This window comes from Nesoenas mayeri, assembly GCF_963082525.1.
Source record: "Nesoenas mayeri genome assembly, chromosome: Z".
Classification (NCBI taxonomy): domain Eukaryota; kingdom Metazoa; phylum Chordata; class Aves; order Columbiformes; family Columbidae; genus Nesoenas; species Nesoenas mayeri.
Genome location: NC_137542.1, coordinates 63,505,048 through 63,528,352, shown reverse-complemented (window position 1 = coordinate 63,528,352; position 23,305 = coordinate 63,505,048). Strand labels below are relative to the sequence as shown.

The following is a 23,305-nucleotide window of genomic DNA, read 5'->3' as shown; positions in this document are numbered from 1 at the left end:
TCACCCCCTGCCAAGGAAAAAGTGTAGAAATAGAGCAAGATACTAAAGCTCATCTTAAATTATGTATCAATTATACATAATTGTTGCAACTATGTACAAATTGCTGGTTTGCTTCAACTTAATCTTATCCATATGCAATTATAATAATTGCTGTGCATATAATCAAATGACTCAAGAAATCCCACTGGTAATACTTTTCTCCTTTCAGGTAGGAAAGGTGAAATACTAAAGAAAGCATGAGTGTTAAGAGAAAAGCTGTCAGGGAGGATGGATACACAGTGGTAAGTTATTAAGATATAATATTATCACACCAAGTGGTGAGCCACACCTGACTTGGAGGACCCAAGGAGATAAGGAGCCTCCCGTGCTTCATGAGGAAAAAAGAAGTATTTCTTCTTTGGCCAAAAGCCACAAATATAAATACATTGCTTTTTTTTTTTTCCTGACTGTCAGGGGCACCGCTGCTTTCCGCATTTCTTCACGCCGTGGTAAAGCACATCCAGGCACTGGGCCAGCAGCGGCGTGAGCCATAGCAGCACCACGGCAGTACGAACTTAGCAGGGTCGCCCTGCCTGCCCGCCCGCTCGCTCGCTCGCCTCCCTTGCCCGGCAGGACCCGGCACAGCCCGCCAAGGCGAGGGCGGGCAGCGCGGGGCCGAGACCTCGCGGCATCCGGGGCGGCTGCGGGCGCCACTCTCGGCGGCGTGGGCGCGGCAGGCTTGTCGGTCGATCAGCATATGTAAATAAGGCGCATCCTGCCGCCCAATCAGAAAAGGCGGAGAGGGGAGCGCGGTAGCCCATTGGCGGGCAGCCCATGGCGAGATGGCGTGTTTCTCGCTCCTGATCGAGTCTCGAGCTATACGGCGTTCGCCGGGCGGTTGCCTCGGCGACGCAGCGAGTGACGTGCCCCGGGATGGGCGTGCCGGGCCCTCGCCATTGGCTGCGCGATCGGGCGATGGCGGCCGTTGGCGTGTCGTGCTCCAGGTGTCCTTGCTCGAAGAGGAGCGGCCGGCTCAGTCCGCAGCGCCGGGGGAAGGAGAGCGCCTGTCTGCAGCGGTGCGGGGCTGAGGCGGTGAGCCGGGGCCGGCAGGGCAGGGGAGGGCAAGAGGGCCGCAGGGCCGCGATTCGTTCAGGCGCCGTGCAGGCAGCCCGCCGTTGCGACACGGGTCCTCCGTGGCCGGGCAAGGGCTGCGGCTCCGGGCCCCGAGTGGCTTCTCGGGGATCGGCCGCACAACGGTGGCGCGAGGGAGGGCGCCGTGGTCATCGCTGCCCCTGCGGAGCGGCGGCGGTGGCCCCGCGTCCCGGCCGGCCTGCCTTACCTGCCGCCCTGGTTAGCGGGCAGGGGCGGCCGGAGACGCCATGCCGGTACGTTCCTGAGGGCGGAGGGCGTGGCCCCGCGAGGTGGGCCGCTGAAAGCCGTCCGTCGCGCCCATGGGCGCGCTGCTCTTGCGCGGCGCTCGCCGGATCCGCCCGGCAACGCGCGGGGCCTCCGCGGCTGCAGGGCAGAGCTCAGCCTTCCCCGGTGCGGCTTCCAGCGGGCTGCGGGGCGGCCCAGCCTGGGTCACTGTGGCGGGCGGCGCCCCCCGCATTTCGCACCGGGGTTTGAGGGCCTGTAGCGGCGGGACTGCGTGAGGCTGGTTTCAATTTTTGAAAACACAAAATGCTACCTGGCAGTTTGACAGGGTCAGTGTGGTGTCATGTGCTGTTCAGGTGAGCTCTGCACAGGTTTTCGCTCATGGTTTTACCACTCGGTTCCTTTACAGTACTGTAGCTATTGCTGAATCAGCCAGCAAGAGGTGGAAACTTGTGTTGGTCTGATGCATGGTGTTATAGATGATTGCTCTGAGGTTAGTGAGAGCTGTGTAACAAACCTTAGGTATTGAAGTCATGCAGTTACATGGCAGGTTAATGCTCTGTAGTATTACATTCAAGCAGTCTAGTTTGCTTTCTACACACTGGTTATGTTTTTGAATGGGTTGCATATGTTTTTGTTTGTATTTTGTTTTAATTCCCAGAATGGATTGTTTTACTTAATAGTCTCCTGGAAATTTTTTGTGGAAAACGACGGCATGCAGGAAAATGGATAAAATTTATAAAGCATCCCTTTTGAACCACCATTTTGAAATTTAATAAAATATTAGTAATAAAATTCAGCTTTGTGTTTAATGTTGTGTCTTGCTAATTTCAATGTAGATATACAAATATTTTAAACAATTAGGAATACGAGCTGATCACACGCATTGAAATATTTTTTACAGCACCCAGTAATGCAGAATCAGTGTATGAAATCTTCATCAGTATTTTCTATAAATGACAACTGCATAGCAAAAAGCTCATGCACTTGAGGCAGGTTAAATAGATGTGAAGGCTTTAATCCTTATAGATTAGGAGTTGCTGCCACTCATTTAACCCCAAGATCAGCAGTGAGGGATCCTAAATTTCATAGCAGCAGCTAATTGTAAAACATCATCTAATAATAGATAATATGGATTATTATTTTCACAATCAAATTAATGAATTTTTCCCTAATTATGTAAAGCCATTTTATACTTCTTAGTTTTACTTAGAAATGTGAGAGATAATATCTGAAGAAAGATTTAAAAATCTTTCTAGCTCTACTATTTTTAATTGCGTAGATAATAATTACAGCTGTCAGAGTTCAGGAGTTGTATTACTGGTTTTAGGACTGGTAGGACTCTCTATAAAATAGTCATGTAGTAAGTACTAGTTCTGGTTTTCCTGAAACAGCATGGTATTCAAAAGTATTCATATTTTCATAGGACCTTGCTATGCCTTTTCTGGTTTTTGCGTAGTATCAAAATCTTTGATGCTAAGATATTGCTCTGGCTATGTCTTATTTTAGTTTTCGTAATTAGAATATATCTTCCATTCTGATATGGAAAAACTATAGTGCACTTTGGAGCAGTTTTGCAAAAACATACATTTACGAAACACTACGTAGGTTACATTAAACAGGGCAAGACAAAGGATATTTTTTACTTTAAAAGGAGTGTGTTGTTTTGTGTTGTTTTTAAAGGAAAAAAGCTTTATGTCAGGAAATGAAATAATTTGTTCATAAGGAAAGCAGTCTTCTGTTATTTTTTCCCCATTTGGTTCCATAAGCCATGAAAATCCTGTCACACCTTCACTGTGGAAGGATAAAGAAAAACAGATTGATGCTGTTGGTGCTCATATGATTGAAATTGGCATTGGTAGGAAATCAAGATGATTCTGGTATCTTCAGGAACACTAAGCAGATAGATTTGCCCTATCTGTTATTTTCTCATTTGAATGGCAGCTTCATTTTTTATATGCAAGCAAAAGAAATAATACTAGAAAAACTGTATTCCTAGAAGCCTCATGGATGGCTTGTTACTTTTAAGGCAACGTGAAAGGACTTCTTTATCCACTTGGAGGTGGCAATGTATATAGCCTTCAGTCCTTTATGGAAATCTTTACAGTGCTACTATTGTACATGTAAATACTGAATTATAGATTGTCTTGTTAGCCAGCTACTATTTAAGGGTCTTTTGAACCTGACGATATATAGTTTACATTCATGACAGAGTTTCATAAGCTGTTGATTTTGTGCAAGAGGAAAAGCAAAGTCCCAATACTAATGGACTTTATGACATTTTGTTTCTATGCTATAAAACATAAATAAACATCCTTGATGAACTTATCTAAAGGTACAACACAGAGAAAATAGACTAGGATGTGGGGGTTTTTTTAACTGAATGATGTACAGAACATCCATATTCTCATTTGTCTGAAAGAGGTATGAGAGTTTCTGTGGAATGTTTGTTGTCTGTTGAAAGCAAAGGGGATGATGAAATGCATCAGTAGCCTGGAAATTAGTTATGGGTGCAAGAGAACTGCCACAAATACTGTATGTGATAAGGACTTGTACTTGAGGTGAAGAAGGAACTGTTTTGAGTATGATTAACTTGAACCACTGAAGAATATTGAGTCAAAAATAGAGAAGATGCAGTCAGAGGAAAGCAACACTGCAATTCCTGCCGTTGAAATTGAGCATTGCCGACAGTGGTAATTTATATAACATAAATTTATATAATTTATGTAACAGTTGCTAATTTATACAGTTAAAATAAAGTTAATCAGTATATTTGATAAGAAGAATAATATTTTTGATGGAAAAGTGAGTAGAAAGAAGTAAATTAATTTAGCAAGTGTTTACATTGGTGGTAAAAACAGGAAGTTGGAGTAAAAGTATCAAAATTTTGTGATAGGAAGATACTGAGAGATGTTCTGAGAGTGGCAGAGACTTCTTAATAAGACCTTGAAGAAAAAAGAGAGAGGTATATTAAAAAAAATGTTGAGAAGGCAGGACAAGATCATGTATTTCAGAAGATTAGAAAGAAATGTGTTTTACTTTGGAGGTTGAAGGGTGAAGATTAGTTTACTTACTCATCTATTACTTTTTTCTGAGGGATGACTTGCAGAAATTGATAGAGCTCTGTCTTTTTTCCCTGAATTTCGTATTTGCTTATATGAAATATTCTTGTATTGCAGGTTGTCTAAGTATATAAGAACAGTCTTGAAAATGTTGTCCAGACTCTTTCGAATGCATGGCCTTTTTGTAGCCTCTCATCCATGGGAAGTCATTGTGGGAACAGTGACCCTCACGATCTGTATGATGTCCATGAAGATGTTCACTGGGAATGATAAGATCTGTGGCTGGAATTATGAATGCCCCAAACTGGAAGAAGTAAGGATTTAAATTAATGTTCTAGTACTTGCTGTTAATCAGTAAATCCAGAGTTTTCTGTAGAATAATATCTGTTTATGACATATTAGGAGGAAAGGAATTGTGTAGAACCTTCTTTATTGCCTTCTTTTCCCATTGTGGATCTTAAAACTGTATGCAAGCAGTGACATGCTACAAAAGGTTTTCATTATATCTAATGTTCATTTGCACAGTAGCTAGTGAACAAGGATTTTACATTAATATTGTTTGCAATATTTTAATTTTTTAAGCCAGACTAGCAGTAATTCTTATTTTATTCTGAAACTTCATTTTTAGTGCAGATTCACAATGTATTTTTTAGTTACTGAAACTTAAAAACTAGTTACTACTTAATGTAAAAGCTAACCAAATTGTTTTGTATTTCAAACAGGATGTTCTGAGCAGTGACATCATCATCCTGACAATCACACGCTGTATAGCAATCCTTTATATATATTTCCAGTTTCAGAACCTAAGGCAGCTTGGGTCAAAATACATTTTAGGTACTGTGCCTGATTTTTGTGTTTGCTGTATGCATTTCAATTGTTTCTTCTTAATATAAATTGTTAATAAATATTAGAATTTTAATACTTACATACAGAGCATTTTAATTTTATTCTAGTTTTAATAAAATTAGAATAATTTTAATTTATTGTAATTATTTTCTAGACAGTAGAATAAATGTTCTGCATAGATCAAAGTACAATTTTTTTAAGAGAGATTGCGTAAGATTATATAAACACGGGAAATACAATTATTGAAGTAACTGTTTATTGTGTGAAACACTTAAAAATATAGAGCTGTGTAAGCCAGTTTGCTCTTTCACTGATAATGAATGAGATTTATGGCTTTTATTTCTTAAGAATCTTACTTTGAATGCAGTAAAAAATTTAGATTTAAATATCTGTATAAAAATGCCATCTACTTCATTTGGTATCTCAACTGCTGTTAATGTATTCTGAAAGGTGAGAATTGTGATTTGTTTGCTTCAGGATTGATCTAAAGGTATAGTTTTTCTCCTCCCAAGATATATAGAACAAAAATTTCCAATTCTTTTCTTTTTTCCTTTTTTTTTTAGGTATTGCTGGCCTCTTCACAATCTTCTCAAGTTTTGTTTTTAGTACAGTGGTAATTCACTTCTTGGATAAGGAACTGACAGGTTTAAAGTAAGTAATGGATTGTTATTCTGGATTTTCTGCTTGAATTTTTTTTCTGTACAGTAAACCCTGAATTTTAACATATATTTCCTTTTTTTTCAGTGAAGCTTTACCATTCTTTCTGCTTCTGATTGATCTGTCAAGAGCAAGTGCATTAGCCAAATTTGCACTCAGTTCCAACTCACAGGTTAGAGGGGTTGAGGTTTTTTTGTCTGATTGGGGTTTTTGTGTGTGTTTTTTATTTGGGGGAAGGAGGTTGTGTGTTTGTTTTTGTGGTTGTTGTTTTGTTTGGTTTTTGTTTCCTTTTTTTTTTTTTTGCAATGGGATTTTTTAATTTAATGTCTGAATATGAACATTATCCCATGGCAGGGGGGTTTGAACTAGATCATGTTAAGGTTCCTTCCAAGCCAAACCATTCTGTGAATAATACAGATGGAGAGATATATAGGTGAATGCTGTATTGGTGATATATAAAAAAGGATCAGATTTTATCCATATTCTTTGTTTTCTTGTCTTCAATCCAGATTGGTGTGCAAGTAAAAAGACTGTAAAATTCATGTGCGTAATCATGGGAGCTTAGTTATTTGTATGTATGAGTACTTCATAGGTTCAGAACTTTAAACAAGCAATGCTTTTTGCTCTGTTAAGGAGGCTAGAGTTCCTAGACCAAAGTCTTCCCTAGAAGAGGTATTAACAGAAAAAAGTTAATTTCTAGAGCTCAGGAACAGTATATAAAAAAAAATCTAATGTTACAATGCCGATACTGGAAAAAGCATTTCTAGACAAAATCTTAGCAGAACAAACATAGTATATATGTAGACAGAAACATTCATGCTCTAATGCAATTAACACAGCACAGCAGGAGGGATTGGCAGGACATCTTGCTTGTCACACATTGTAATGTTTTTTTCCTAATAGTATAAGTTATGAAATAAATATATTTAGTGAAACTAATTCATACCTACAAAATACTGTACAAGGTAATTTGGTATACTAAATGTAACAAAATATTGTATATTTTCACATATTGTAAATTAAATTGCACAATCTCTATATATGCAATATTATTATAGGATGTTGTTTATTATATTATAGTAATTGCAAGTACAGAAATTTTTGTTCATTTTCATGAAAGTATTTCACAAATAGGTTTTCACTGCAGCTTCTCTCCCTCTCCTCCCAAAACCACCACCAACAAAAACCTAGCAGCAGACCCTCTAGAGTTTGTCACAGCTGGCTAATAGAGGGAATCCCTTTCCCCCCACCCCGTGAAAGTTTTAGTGTCTTTTATGTCCTCTCTTCTGCCAGCTGAGTCTAGAAAGTTAAATAATACAATAAAAAAATAACGAAAGTTAGGGTAGAGATATGTGGTTGAAAGAACTTCTGAAATGCCATGACAAAGCGGCATCTATTTTATATCTTAAAGTGTAGAAGTCCTGTTCTTCTGAATGTACTTTTACCAAAGTCTATGCCCACCAGTGTTGTAGGAGCTTAGAATGGTGATGAAACAAAGGTAAAGAAATTAACCAAAATTAATAATCTTCTGTAAATAAAGGCTGTCAAAATAGAATAACTTATAGGAAATAAAACAATTATAGAATGCGTTCTCTCGTAAAAGTTCATTTTTAATATATGTTTTGTAAGACCTTATCACCTTAATGCTACTCAATTTACTAATCATGTACTAATCATGTTATATATACTCCCTTAATTTGATTTTTGTCTTTTTGTTAACGTTAAGACATTTTTATTTTTAGGATGAAGTAAGAGAAAATATTTCACGTGGAATGGCAATTTTAGGCCCTACATTTACACTGGATGCACTTGTGGAGTGTCTTGTGATTGGTGTTGGTACTATGTCAGGTCAGTGCTATGATTTTAAGAGTAAATCTTTCCAGTTAAAAAAGACTATTTGAAAGACACTGATGTTGAGAGTTTCAAATAATAGGTGTTACCTATGAGAGTGGAGCGACTTAATCTATTTATTTAGCTTTTTTATTTACATAATGTCAGCTAATTGTTATTTGCTTAGATAACTGAGGAATTTCAAGCTTTCAATATGAAGCTTGAAAATCTTGGTGAACTGTAATTGTATCTGTTCAGAATTAGACTTTAAAAGTTTTCTGTAAATACCCTACCATAACTACATACTGTGCTTAGAGTAAGCTAATACACAATGACTAGGGCTTAATGTGCTTGTTCTTCATTAATCTAGACAGTTCCTTCTATAATCTGCAGTGTCAGTGTAATGATTAGTTTCTTACTTCTGCAACGCTTCAAGTATATAGAAAGCACATTGCATAGTCAAATGTTAAAAATGTCTTATTTTTCCATGTAGGTGTACGACAACTTGAAATCATGTGCTGCTTCGGCTGTATGTCTGTTCTTGCCAACTATTTCGTATTCATGACCTTCTTTCCAGCTTGCGTGTCCTTGGTATTAGAGGTAAGACCAACTTCAAGACATCAGGCATAGTATTCAGACCCCGTGCTTCTTGTAGGCTACACATTTCTTCATGGAGTTATACACCAGCATGTTTGACTTCCTTTCCAAGTGAACAGAGGGCAGGCACATAAAAGAGTGAACGGTGGCTCAGCTGATAACAGTAACATGTTAATGCTGCTATAAATAAGTCACACTCAGTAGTATGAGTTCTGATCTAAAGCAGAGTAAACAAGTAAATTATTTAGTGTCCAGGGTTTTTCACTATTTAAAGTCTAATGTAGGCTAAACAGTAGACTGTAGGGTAACTCTTCCAATTGTAAATTCGTAATGACCAAATAAAAATACAATGTTGAAGCTCACTTGTTGATTTTTCTAATATGTACTAAATAGGACCTATTTTTAAATTTTGTTACTTTTGCAGCTTTCAAGAGAGAGTCGTGAAGGGCGCCCTATATGGCAGCTTAGCCATTTTGCTCGTGTTCTGGAAGAAGAAGAAAATAAACCAAATCCTGTAACGCAGCGGGTCAAAATGATTATGGTTTGTGGCTCTGTTTCATCTGTGGTTATGCAATCAGTAAGGTGTCCTGACACAGTGAATAAAGCTCTTGTTTTCTGTAGACTTGTATTCTTCATCCCCTTATTCTAGTTTATTGTAGTAATTTTTAATAACATCCCCTGTATATACACCTAAAGTCTTCCTGCATATGCCATTTCTGTGTCACTCATGGCTTTTTTTATGTGTACCGGTTCCTTCTCTCTTACCCCTACAGTACCCCCAGCCTCTTTTTTATATTACTTCAGCAAGAGGAAGGGTGTGGTGGGGCAGGTTCTAAGCTATGAGTTTTACGACAGGCCAAAAAGAATGTTGATGAAAGATGTGGATAATCAGCCTTTAGCTTTGGACTATTGAGGCACGAAAAACAAAAAGAAGCCCAAGAAAACAAACGAAGAAAAATTTTAATCTTAGTAGGTTGGATACCTACTTACTGTTGAAAAATTAATATTTGTTGTGTTGTTTTGTGTTTTTAATACAGTCCTTGGGTTTGGTTCTTGTCCATGCCCACAGTCGTTGGATAGCGGAACCAGCTGCTCAAAACAGTACTGCAGAAAATTCAGTGGGATTGGATGAGAATGCACCAAAGAGAATTGAACCTAATGTTTCATTGTGGCAGTTCTACCTTTCTCGGTAGGTGACTTTGCAGAAGAGAAGTGTGTTTCCTTGGTCAGGCTGTATTCTCCAGTGCTGCCAAGCTATGATCTTAAGGTACAACACATGTAAACTTGTGGATCTGATTAATGTAGGATTTCTTGGAAGTAGAGATGACATTTCATAAGAAATATTTCAATATTATGCCATTCGTCCAATCTCCTTGGAGTAATCAAGAACATGATCAGGAGTCAGCTGTCCTGTAGCAATCAAAACACTACCTTTTCCCACTAGCACTGCTACCTTTTAGAACACACTGGAAAATACATTTCTGACTGCTCCAGAGTAATTATTTGTGCAGAATTTCTCACCATTCACATACAAGTGCAAAAGCCATGCCACTATGGCTTTTCCTTCAGCTCAACTGAAGTTAGCAGCACCTGTGTTCCATATTAATTCTGAAAACTCAGAACTGTCTGGTTTATGGTGTTTTTTTCCCCCTCCTTTTAGCAGTTCAGCTTGCATTATAGTAGCCATTATTGGTAAAAGACAATAATCAAAACTTTCTACTTTATGGTTGGGAGATAGGTGTTAAATCAATTTGATGTAGCTGCTAGATGGCGAATACTTTACAGTAATTTTTCTTACTGGGACAGCTTTTAGCTAAGATTTAGGAAATATTTCTTGACATCTGAAAATTCTTATGTTGTTAATAACACCAAAACCCAATTTCTTTACCCTAGCCTAGCATACGTGAATGTCCTGATAGAAGATGTCTTTTGACTGGAATTTCTTTAACAGTATAAATTACGATGAAACTATTACCCTTTCTAAAGTAAAGGGATGTCAGAATGCTCTTATAAACAACAAATTGTATATACTGTGTATTTACTTTTTGATTTTTCTGTTTTAGAATGGCCAGTATGGATATTGAACAAGTAATCACTCTTGGATTAGCCCTTCTCCTTGCTGTCAAATACATTTTCTTTGAGCAAGCAGAGACTGAATCCACACTATCACTAAAGAATCCCATAACGTCTCCAGTGATGGTTCAGAAGAAGGTCCCTGAGAATTGTTGCAGGAAGCAATCTGGACTTCCGAAAAACAATCAGAGATCTAATACAGCAGAAGAAGCTTTAGTTCCCAAAGATGGAAATGGTAATTGTTAGCATTTTAAAGTCTGAACCTATTCCTGAATATTTGGAACAAATAGTGAAATCTGTGTTGGTGTATTGTATTTGGAATCAACACTTAATAATTTTGTAAACCAAAATTGTTTTACTTGTCTTCATGCAGCCGAAGTCATAAAGCCTGTATTAGCAGAGTCATCAACCAAACCTACCTTTGTAGTTGGCAATTCCAACTCTGTGGAAAATTCTTCTATTCCTAATAGAAAGGAGGAGGAAATTGAGTTACCTAAAGAACCACGTTCTATTGAGGAATGTGTTTGTATACTTGGAAATTCAGAGGTATGGAAAAATAACAATTTTTTTAACCCTCTACTGCAAAATCTGATTTAAGAATGCTTACAGCTCATTTTTCAAATTTTAAATGGTCCTTTTGATTATAATGTCATTCTTCAGAAAATTATATGACTTTAATAATTTGAGTGGGGGGGGTCATGACTAAAACAAAGCGTTTTCATTAGTCACTTCCCTTCTAGTCAGTCAGGGCAGGGGAGAGAGGGAAGCAGCTTTATCACTTATGATATACCAAGTCATTGAAGTGTCATCATGTACACCTAGAAGTGTGTGTCTGAGTGAAGAGTTTTTGATGCCATCCTGGCCTCCTGTAAAACCTGACATTGGCGGTTGGTTCCTTTAGATGTACTCTGATAGTGTCCAGGTAAAGTTGTTCCCTTTTTCATTTGAAAGGATTTTCACCAAGCGAATCTGTACTTTCTCTCCCCACCCTTTACGTTTCCAGAAAGGAGCAAAATTCCTTACTGATGCTGAGGTTATCAGCTTAGTTAATGCTAAGCATATTCCTGCATACAAACTGGAAACCTTGATGGAAACTCAGGAGCGAGGTGTGTCCATTCGCAGACAGATGTTATCTAAGAAACTCCCTCAGCCTTCATCTTTGCAATATCTTCCTTATAGGAATTATAATTACTCTTTGGTAAGTAAAAGGCAGACAAGGAAAACTCACTGTAAAACCATTTTCCAAATACATGCTCGGAGTGATGTATATAAATTAACAATGAGCTTGTTCAAAACTGATGTAGAAGGAAAAAAACAGAAGGGAAACATAAGGCACTACCTTTTATTGATCTTGATGTTTCTAAACCTAGAGAGGTGGGTAGGTTTTGTAGCTTACCCAAAAAAATATTTCCTACTGAAATATGCAGCTGCCTTATCTCAGAAATGCAGAATGCTGCTAATACTGAGCCTGAGTTCAGCTGAATGATAATATTACCTTGAGCTCATGTTAAAACGGAAGTTTATTTAAAATTCATTTAACAGTATTAGGTTTTCTTTAATAGTGTTTAAGACTTAATAGGATTCGATATATCTGCCAAATACTAGACTTGGAACAGTATTAGCTGTTGAATAGCGGTGGCTGTTAACTTTTTGAGGTGGGAATTGGTTGCTTTATGAGTTGAGTTGTCATTTTTTTTCTAAGATACCTTGTTGTAGTCACAGGCGTAATATGTAACATGCTGTACCACACCACTGCAGTATAACCTTAATGATACCTTTTGTATTGTTTTTGTAAGGTTATGGGAGCTTGCTGTGAGAATGTGATTGGATATATGCCTATTCCCGTGGGCGTAGCAGGACCACTAGTTTTGGATAACAAAGAGTTTCAGGTGCCAATGGCAACAACAGAAGGATGTCTTGTAGCAAGCACAAACAGAGGATGTAGAGCAATATGTGTAAGTATTGTTTGACTAGCTCGAAAAACTTCCTATATTATAAAACATATTTGGGGTGATATCGGGCACATTTTTGTATTCTTAAAAACACTTTCAGTAATCTTACTCTGTTTCTCTTCTGCTTTGATTTTTAGCTTGGTGGGGGAGCAAGCAGCCGCATCCTGGCAGATGGGATGACTCGAGGACCTGTTGTAAGGCTGCCCACTGCTTGCCAGGCTGCAGAAGTGAAAGTTTGGCTTGAAAGCCCTGAAGGTTTTAAAATAATGAAGGAAGCTTTTGACAGCACAAGTAGGTTAGTACAATGGCTATTCCAGCCTTATTTCCTGACGTAAGACTTGTATGGATGGTAGGAAGCTCCTAACGTTTTTTTGTGCACTGCATGCTTATTTTGGCTATCCCATGTAGTGTGAATCTAAGAAAACAAAAGTCACTCTGGCTGCATACCGAAGCTAGTGATAAACATGTTCCAATGATAAGTGGTAAACAACTGTATCTTAGCAACAAATACATTCGTTTGCAATACTTAATACTTATTTATTTTGTCTAAGCTTTTGAAAATAAACATAAAACTTACTTGGATTTTTAGTAGTTACTATGCGAAAAACAATTCAAAGTTTGGAATCTAGTCTTTCAGATGGTATTACTTATGTTGATATGTAATTTGTGAGCTTGCGGAGAATATAGGATAAACTAATGCTAGAACTGAAATGCCAAAAAATGTTAAACAGTATTACGAGTAAGTCTGCTTGAAGCCCTAGAGTGTTTTTCTAAGACTTAGGATTACCTGCTTTCTTTAGGAAGATTCAGAGAGAGATTTCCATATCAGTTTTGTTTCTTACCGATCTTACACATATGTCCTTGAATGACACTTATATGTTGGCCAGAATCAACTCATGCTGCTGTTGAAATGCCGCATTTCCTGGTTTCTGTTTGACTTGCGGAGCTTGTGCTCTTGTTGAAGACAGTGTGGGTTCTGCCTTGCTGTAAAACTGACAGGAGAATTTCCAAAGGCCTCATGTTCACTTTATACTTGGTAGTCAGATGTTTCAAGGAATACAAATGAATTCAGTTTTTATTTCATGGCGCACAGAGATAGAAAACGTAAAAAAGCATTGGACACTTTCACAGTGAACATTTTAAAAGTATTTACTCATGAAGACTTATGTCCATAGTAGCTGAAGGTTTTTCCTTTGCTGAGGGAGGAGGAACACAGTGTAGTTAACTGTGCTGTCTGCAGTAATTTACTGTCACTTTGCCACTTAAAAGTAATTTAATCTTTTCCCTCTTTTCCCATGAGGGTTGTTAGTAATAGTTACATTTTCTCGCAGGTTTGCCCGCCTACAAAAACTTCTCATCAGTTTGGCTGGTCGTAACCTTTATATCCGTTTTCAGTCTGGAACAGGAGATGCAATGGGAATGAATATGATCTCAAAAGTAAGGACCAGTCCCCTGAAATCTTTTTAGTAAATGTGTTTTTCTTTTAAAAATAAATACATTATAGCCTACCAAGGTGTGACTACCTGGCATGTGAAGACAGGATAATGAGACAGCACTGTTTGCAGTGCTATAAAATAATAAGTAATTTGTCAAATGTAAACAAGAACAGGATGAGAATGGTGAAAGAGAAGAATAACTTTGTAATTTTTTTAAATTATCATTATTAAAATATTCTTCATAATATGGAAGTTAAGCTGGTTGCCCTGTTGTTTTGGACCAAGTATTTAATCCAGCAGTAATTAATCTGTTACTGTTTTTTATCACTTCCCTGTAAATAAAGGTTTAGTAATCTGGTGAATGACAGCAGAGGGATGTTCTCTAGTTCTGTTTGTTTGGTTTTGTTTTTACACAAACTTGTGGAAGAACCAGATACAGGACTCACAGATTTGGGGGGATGCCTTGTGCTGTTTGAGGTGAATACTGATTGCCTATTGTATATAAAATTTAAGCCTATCAGAACCATTACATAAATGGGTCTTGTCATAGACAGATACTAAATATAGCATACCTTTTGTCTGATTTTTCTCCGGTAGAGGAACTCTTTCCACCAAATACAAAATTAATTCATTTAATGCCTGTAATATTTCACTCACTTCATGTTGTATCTTCAGTATGGTAAGCATATTCTCATTCACCTAGAATGTATCCAGAGAGTCCATATTTACTGGGAAAAAACAGTTCTTCCCCAGAGAATTACTAAAGTGGTTAGAAAAAAAGATAGTGATCATCAGTTGGTGGGGTTTTTTTCCTGTTTTGGATTCCTTCCTGAAATTATGTTCTTTTCTTCAGCTGTAACTGATTACCTGATTAACATAATCTTGCTGTTTCACTGTCCTTGAGTAGCTTGGTTTGCAACCATAATGATATACTGCCTTCTATCTGTTTCTCTTCTAACAGGGAACTGAAAAGGCACTGGCAAGGTTGAATGAAGAGTTTCCTGATCTCCAGGTTATAGCTATTAGTGGTAACTATTGTACAGACAAAAAACCTGCTGCTATAAACTGGATAGAAGGAAGAGGGAAGTCTGTTGTTTGTGAAGCAGTCATTCCAGCCAAGGTCGTTAGAGAAGTAAGTATTTGCTTTCTTTTACTGTTTTATACAAATGCATACATTTTATGGAACTGATACCTATCTTAATTTTTAACTGTAAGTTGCTTCCCATGTAAGGATGATTCCTCCAGGTATTTTCAGATACTGCTCTAGGATAAGCCATTTTTCCTGCAGCAGTAGATACATTTTGTTTTCATTGTCTTTTCTGACATATCATGCATATATTTAATGATGCATATCTAGTTGAAGGCATTAGGATTTTCACTTTTTACCTTTGAAAAAGTATGCCACAGTTTAAAAGTTTTTTACACATGGAGTTTTGCCTGTCATTAAACACAGACATTTTGATGATTGCACTCATTTGTTGTCTCTTGCACAAACCTGGCATTCTTTTCAAAGTTTATATGACCCCTACTACAACAAAAATGCCTAATCAGGTACTGCACTTAATTCCAAAGCTGCCTTAGCATCTTGCATGATGAAGGTTAACCTTTGTAACCTCTGCCAGTCCTAGCCACTGGCACACCTCTCCAGCATCGTAAGAGCTATTTTAGATTCTCTTCCACCTGATCTCAGAAGACTGGTTGTGTGTGTCAGACCAGATCCATTGCCTTTTACCTGGTGCCAGCACTAGCCATGAGAGATGATATACAGGGAGGAGTTTACTACACCGTACTCAGCACAGCCTTCCATCAACTTGTTCAAGATGGTCTGCATTGGTCCTTTTGCATTTGATGGATTTGTTTGTTTTGCCCCAGTAACTTGTCCAGTTCCTTGTGTGAAACTTAGTAAACTCTTAGCACTAGTATTCCAGGCAGAATTCCACAGTGCAGCTACACCTTATGTGACAACTGCCTTCTTCTTGTTGATTTTATTTGATGATGCCCTACTTTTGTACTGGAAGGCATGATAAAGACTTTTATCTTCACTTCACTGCTAAAGATTTTATAGGTCTAAGACAGCCCTTCCACCTTCCCAGCAATTCTCATTTTCAGACTGGAAAGTACAAGTTTCTCTATGAGGAATAAATAAAGAGACTACTTCAGCAAAGGTCTTTGAACACTCTTATCTCTAGTTCTTATTCAGTTCTAAAATTCTGGGTACAGAGTTGGACACATATTCAAAGTATGTGTGCAGCCTGGATTTACACATTGACATCATTTTTGTCCTTTGGTTTGCTTCCTAGTAGCTTGATTTTTTGAAGTGTTTGCATTTTTACAGCTGATTCAGTGGCAATATCTATTGTAACCCTAAGGTTTCATTGCAGAGTAGTTATGGGTAGACAGTCCTTTGGTAACAGGCATGAATAGTTTTGAGGTAAATCTGGGATGTTTTTCCCCAAACACATACATCACTACATTTGCCTACAATGAGCTCTAATACATAAAGTTTAAAATTTTTGACAGTGTTGGAGATTTTGTGCAGATCTCTGTCAGCAGTTGCTATTCCTGCTACACTGATATATCTTAAATGATGCTCACAGCACTATCTTCTTTTATTCTCTTTGATCATTATTATACCAAATTCAGTATAAATCTCTAACCTGAAGGTTTCAAAATACATTCAGTATAAGTTTGACACTTAATTTGATATTACTGTCCACAATGTTTATTTACCAATGTAGCACAGTGGTTTGTATTTGAGCTCTTCAGTTTAACTTCATATCCTTATGCAGACCAAAACTGAGGACATTGTAGTGTCTGGAGCAACTTGAGAGGACTGTTGCTATCATGTCAAGGTGAATTGATGTGACTTTTCTGCCATGTTGATTTTGTTTTATGCTGAAGATAAATGAGAATGTGAAAAAAGAGGATGTAGCTGGTGAGCTTTTCTTAAAGGCCTTTGTGAGTCCAAATGCCTTGCACTGTTTTTTCCATTGTAACTTGGACAATGCAGCCTGCATTTGAAAGGGCTCCTTGGAACAAAAATGGAAGTAGGCATATGGAAGGAAACAATGGGTGAGGGTTTATTAATCATAAACAGAGTATTTGTTCTCCTGCCTAAGGAACAGTAGTATAAAAGTGTATTGCTTTGTCTAGGTATTGAAGACAACTACCGAAGATCTAGTTGAAGTCAATATAAACAAAAACTTGGTGGGTTCTGCGATGGCTGGGAGCATAGGTGGCTACAATGCACATGCAGCAAACATTGTGACAGCTATCTACATTGCCTGTGGCCAGGTAGGTTTGTATCGCACCAATTCAGGTTTTCTTTAGTTCAGTAGTTCTTAACCAAACACTAAGTTGAGTGCTTTGGTTTTGTGTTTTTTCTCTCCTCTCTGATCTGAAGGATGCTGCGCAGAACGTGGGCAGCTCTAATTGCATCACTTTGATGGAGCGAACTGGTTCCACTAATGAAGACCTGTACATCAGCTGCACAATGCCTTCTATAGAAATAGGAACTGTTGGAGGAGGCACCAACTTGCTCCCACAGCAGGCCTGTCTGCAGGTATAAATCAGAAAGTTTAAAGCAACTTGGCTTCTTAAATCAAAACTTGCTTTCCTGATGTGTGTATTGTGTCTGAGTAACGTTGTGGGAAGGGAGCCTCTTGAAGCTTGGTGGATTTGACGTGTATATTTTAGAACTGTCTAAAAAATTGTTTTCATGTATCTAGTTTCTAAAGCTTAAGATGTTTAATATTAAAGAGACTCAAAGCTAGTTAATTGGACATAATTCTGAAATACTTACTTTAATACTAGATTTACCATAAATCTACCTAGATTTCATAGCATAGTATTGCATATTTTTCTCTCCAGATGTTAGGGGTTCAGGGTGCAAGCCAAGATAACCCTGGTGAAAATGCCCGTCAGCTTGCTAGAATTGTTTGCGCTACAGTGATGGCAGGGGAGTTATCATTAATGGCAGCTCTTGCAGCTGGGCATCTAGTCAGAAGCCACATGATCCACAACAGGTAAGAAATGGAAGAATTCTCATCTTTCTCTGCTGTTTTGCCCTTCTGCCAACTACTCAAGATTCAATAATAATTATATGAATAATTGCAACCTATAATTGCAACTTTAAACAATCTAATATAGTTATCTTACTGGTTTTATTAGGTCAAAAGTAAATCTACAAGATCTTCAAGGAACCTGCACCAAGAAAGCAGCTTGAATACTGAAACGGCTTTGAAATGAAGCATTGTTCTAGCAACTGAGCAGGTGCATGGGGATTCAAAAATAAAAATCTGTGAAGTTTAGAATGAAAATCACCTTCAACTCAGTGATATCTGTCTAAGATAAAATTGAGAGATCAAGGGACTTGTATGAGACTACTTACGCCTTTGACCTTCTTCAGTGGTTAGAGATGACTTCATGAAAGAAGTCCTCTCAGATGTCTTGAACATGGCTTTGGAATTCTTGCTCTTACACTTAATTTTCCAAAGGATCGGTCTTATGTTTTTACAGGTTGAGATTATTTTGAGTAGTAAACTTCTGGTAACTACCAAGCTGAAAAGTGATGTAATGTACTTTGTACATTTATAAAAAATACATATTGTTGGTTTAGACTTGGCTTGAATGCACTGGTCCTTGCCATCTTTATTTTCCAGTTAGACAGGCATTTTTTTAAAGTGATCGCAAGCCCAATCACTTTCTATGAACTCCCAATTTTAATTTGGTTCACATGTAAAACTTAAGTCTTAGGCTATAACACAATTTTACTGAATCATGTTAGTTTTATAGACACCTCTGCCTATATATAGTACTTGATCTGGTGCTGCTTCAGCTAAGCAGCATTCAGTGTTTTAGTTCCACAAATTAGGTTATTCCTTTACAGAGAACCTGTGACCTATAAAGTTCTCAACTGTTAAACATAATCTGTGCTGAAGTAGGAAAAAACAGTGTTTTCAACTGTTTTGTTAATTTGTTGAAGTTGAAAAAGTAGATTTTGAAATTGGTAACTCCAAAAACGGTTATGTGTCAGACAGGTTAGTAATTTAACGAAATGCAGTTTCCCAAATGTTGTTTTATTCGAGTGCATTCAAACAGGAGTCAAGATCAGATGTTTACACTTCTTTTAAAATATGTATCTTAAGGTACAGTGTGTTTGCATATTCCTAATTATTCTTTTATTTTCTTAAGTGTTTGACACCTATTCTCCAGGAATAGGCGTGTATCCACTGCTTAAGCTAAGATAAAATGAAGTCAGAAAATCACACTGTTCTTCAACATGACCTTTTTTTTTCTTTTGAGGTTTTAATGTTTTAATTCCTTTTAAACTTTCTTTTTGAGGGCAGGAATATTTATTTTAAGAAGAAATTTTATCCTTTTTTCAATGAAAAGTACTAGTTAAGGGAATAAAGTGATATTACATGTTATTGCAACAAGCAGTTTTTGTATTCAAATACTGTACTTGGACCAGTGAAGCAGTCTCAGGTGTTCTTAATGTAATACAGAAAATCCAGATGTATTCTGGTTTGATTCATTTTTGGGGATATTGCTAAGTGCATCGCCTTGCCTAGTTAATCACAGGAGGAAAAATGTTAATATGTTTGATGATGGGATGGGATTGGTTTGGTTTGGGTTTTTGTTTGCTTTGGGTGGGGATGGGAATCAGTGTATTGGACTGGGTTTCTTACAGGAATGTAGTGGCATTCTTAAAGGGGTGACTAGCAGAGGTGCTCTTCTAATGTGCAAATTTGATATAAATCATGATGCGTTGTTTTGTAGTACATCAGCACATTAATATAATTGTAATGCGCTCATAAAGCTAATGTGCAAGCATGAAGGCATACCACATGCTAGATATGTCATGAAAGCATGTAAATATGAATGTTTATCTTCCTGCAGTATTGTTGCTAATAGCTACCATTTTATTTAAGGAAAGTTGGAACTACTTTGTTTCTGTGTTCATTCAGTGATCTTATTTAAAGTAACACTGTTCTGGCAACAAATGGTTCAGTGTTTATTTTGGTTGATTTAACTGACATTCTGTCTTGCAGAATTAACATTTTGTATTATTACTAAATTGTGTACATTTTGGTACAGAACTACTTTTTCAGTTTCAGTAAAACAATGGAAAATGTACTGGCTGAATTCTCATATTTTAAGCTGACTTCATTACTTAGTGGCATACCTTAGTAGACAACATAAGAGGGTTAAGGAAAATATGGCTGGCATACAGTGCTAAACATAGTGGGGCTGTGACATGAGCACTCAATCTTGTTTCCAGAAGCCTGTGCTCATTTATTCTCCTCGAAGCTGAATTACGCAGTTTGCGCCAGTGGGAGAACAAATGCCCTGCACCTGCTGGGGCCTATTTGGGCATTTCTCACTGCTCAATTATCCATGTGTTTTCTCAAGTGTCCACCAAAACCAAAGTTTCAAAGATGCTTTTAAATCTGTGAACTCGCTACCTGAATTGTGAACACTGCTTTCACCATGTAAACGTAATTTTATCAAAATACACAGTACTGTTTCTTGTGAGACAGGTTGAGCAGGAAGAGTAAAAGAACCCATTAGTACCACATAAAGAATTACTGTAAATTCTTGTCAGAGATACTGTAGTGCATGTTAACAGCAAAGTGGTTAAGCTTTTAGTCAGCACCCCACTGCAGCTCCTGGAAACTTAGGAAAACGTTTCCCCTCTCTTGTGCTTTTCCTCACCTGTAGTCCAGCTCCCATGTTTGGTGTTGGAAATGTCCATCAGTCTATAATCAGGCACACAGTGCAGTCTGCTTTTTTTCCCAGTCTCCTCAGAACTACAAGTTTTATACCAGAAGCAGAGGTCACCATTTCATGTGTGTTAGAACCCCGAGGGAAGCAAAGGGCTCTTGTTTCCCTGCACACACACTGGAAACTTCGCATAGCAAGATTGCTTCAGTACAAGAAACAGTCTTGCAGTGTTTGAGTCCTTTGCAAAACCAAACCAGCCGTAACGTAAATGGTACATACCACTACAACTGGTATAGGCTTACAAACATTTTAACACTGTAGAAAAAAATTGTAAAACCAGTGTGTATGACTCTGGTAACGAGTTTTCTTCTCTCTTTACCTAGATTACCGCCTTTCTTCTCTGTGTTCTGAAACTGCTTTGCCCCTCTACACACCAGTCCCCTTCCTGCGGTCTCATGTGAGAGTTTCTGAGCTGTGAGGCTTGGAGGCTCTGCAGCTGTCGCTGATTACACAGATACATTATCACCTCTATCTCTTTTGGGACATAGCTCACCACTTTTGAGGTTCTGTCCCCCTCCCTCTCTGGCTTTGGTTAGGGAAGGCTTACACTGCACAGTGACACCTGCTGAAACAGGGCGATGATGGTTTGGGCTTCAGGTGGTGGTGTTGTTGCAGCAGCAGTATCTGCCACAACCCACAACAGCCAAATAAAGACTCACAGAAGGTTTTGGGTTGGAAGGGACCTTCAAAGATCACCTAGTCCATGTCCACCTGCCATGGGCAGGGTCATCTACTACACCAGGTTGCTGAAAGCCCCATCCAACCTGACTTCAACACTTCCATGGATGGAGCTTCCACAGCTTCCCTGGGCAGCCTGTGCCAGTGCCTCACACCCTCGTAAGAGATAAATTCTTCCTTACCTATTTTATTCTTCTGGAGAATAATTGTACAAAGCCAGTCCATTTTCACAAGCTAGAACACCAGCATGAAATAACCATGCCATAAAAATTATGCCAATGGCCAGTCTCCTGGGATCACTGGGTGAAAGACCGGACTTAGGCAAGTCCATCAAGCTCAGAGCAACACTTACCACGCAGGGCTGTGGCTTCTGCCCCTCCACTGGGTACCACAACATGGTTTGCCAAATTGCTTCCCACTTGCCCGTAATGAACTGCTGGTCTCTAGGAATAAACAGAAGGCGATTTTACAGCACGTGTCTGCCACAGGCTGTGACACCGTCAATCCACGCTCTCAGAAAAGTGATCTCCAAAGGAGCCAGTCACCCTGCTGACAGAGCGCTGTGCAAAACCGCCCTGAAAATCTTACTTCACCCTCAAAAAAGTGGGCAATGTTGCACCCCTCTTTTGCCCAGCACTGATTACGCCCTCAGTTTTTCACCCATCACCCAGTCAAACCTGCCTTATACGCTGTGCACGGGTATAACCATCCTGCCAAGAATAAAACTTTTTTTAAAAAAGGTACTCGAAACAAGCCAAGTCCTAGTGCAAAAAGGTGTACAGCGGTCCAGCTTGTTCCCCTTCGTTTCTGTGTGTGAGCTGGCCCAGTTTAATGACACTAAACCAGCTAAAATTTGCTCAACTTTTGGAATATTGGCTCTCAAAAAGTGATTCATGAGTGAAAAAGATGGGCGGGCCTATCAGGCTGTTGTGCTTTAAACCCAGCTACAAACTAAAAGACCGTGATAGCTGCTCGCTCACATCCCCCCGACTGAGTGAGAACGGGGAGAAAACTGGGAGGGAAAGGAGAAATTAATGGGTTGAGATAACAACAGTTTAATAAGACAATATAATAAAAATAATAATAAAAAATAAAAATAAAATAATAATAACAACAACAGCTACTCAGTGCAATCCCTCATGAAACTCCAGTCATGCCGAGCAGCCAGTCCTGGAGAGGAGAGCACCCTGGTCCCCAAGAGCTGATTGCAGTGAGAGAGAGAAGAGACAGAAAGGGCCAAAGGCCAACTGCAAAACGGCAGAACAGCGAAAGGCCGAACTGACACCAGACTCCCAAGGGAACGGGACCCCTGGCTAGAATTAAATGAAGCAGAAAACACAAACTCACAAAACTAACAATCCAGAAAAGCCAACTCCCATTATATACTGAATGTGAAAGTGCACTGCAGAGCCTCCAAGGCAACAAGCAGCCCGGTAGCTGCAGGACTGGGTCACCGCTGTGTTTCCCAGGACTAGTGAGGGGGTTTGGAGATGTCTGAGGGGGGGTGGAGTCCCTTTTGCTCATCTATCTTGTCCAGTCCTACGGGGGATTGCCTGGTTTGGGGTAGTTTGTTTTCCAGGTTGCACTGCTGCATAGCTCCTCGGACTGCAGGGCAGAACTGCTTGAGGTAGCTGCAACTGGGGAATTTAAAATAACCTGCCTTTCAAAACAGAAAAGTAGACATACTCCTAGGGGTTTCTTTTAGGCATTTATAGTAATGCTACCATGCACTTTAGCTAGGCAGAAGAGAGAATCTGTATCACCACACAGAGAAGTGAACCATCCCCTGTTGAAATAAATAACTTACGTTTTTTTCTATGGATAAACAACACTTAATCCAATTCCTTGTATTCCTTAAACACAGGTTCATTAGAGCATAAGCAAAACAGCGCTGGGTGTGCAGGCGATTCGCTCCGCCCAACACACACACTTTTAACAATAAGAAGTGTGCTTAAATACAGTATGTTATTACATATTCATAATGACCCCAGGAACACCTATACATATTCATGACCTTTCCTGCTTTTTATTAAAA

General features: G+C 38.7%; 1 protein-coding gene across 3 annotated transcripts; it reads left to right on the top strand.

Annotated features, from left to right (window-relative positions):
* The first annotated feature begins 948 nt into the window (after nt 1–948).
* Nucleotides 949–19,851, top strand: HMGCR (3-hydroxy-3-methylglutaryl-CoA reductase). 3 transcript variants are annotated; one of them, XM_080362261.1, is made up of 20 exons: nt 949–1,071; nt 4,533–4,728; nt 5,138–5,249; nt 5,825–5,912; nt 6,006–6,090; nt 7,661–7,766; nt 8,242–8,348; nt 8,770–8,886; nt 9,383–9,534; nt 10,409–10,653; nt 10,792–10,964; nt 11,422–11,616; nt 12,215–12,373; nt 12,508–12,665; nt 13,702–13,807; nt 14,768–14,938; nt 16,960–17,100; nt 17,210–17,368; nt 17,677–17,831; nt 17,977–19,851. In XM_080362261.1, the coding sequence occupies exons 2-20, from the start codon at nt 4,564–4,566 to the stop codon at nt 18,029–18,031; spliced, it is 2,649 nt and encodes an 882-aa protein (XP_080218387.1). In that variant the 5' UTR covers nt 949–1,071; nt 4,533–4,563; the 3' UTR covers nt 18,032–19,851. The 3 variants fall into 3 exon arrangements, with proteins under 3 accessions (XP_080218387.1, XP_080218388.1, XP_080218389.1); XM_080362262.1 differs by having other exon boundaries at nt 982–1,071; nt 4,604–4,728; XM_080362263.1 differs by lacking the exons at nt 949–1,071; nt 4,533–4,728; nt 5,138–5,249 and having other exon boundaries at nt 5,881–5,912; nt 6,011–6,090.
* The last annotated feature ends 3,454 nt before the right edge of the window (nt 19,852–23,305 follow it).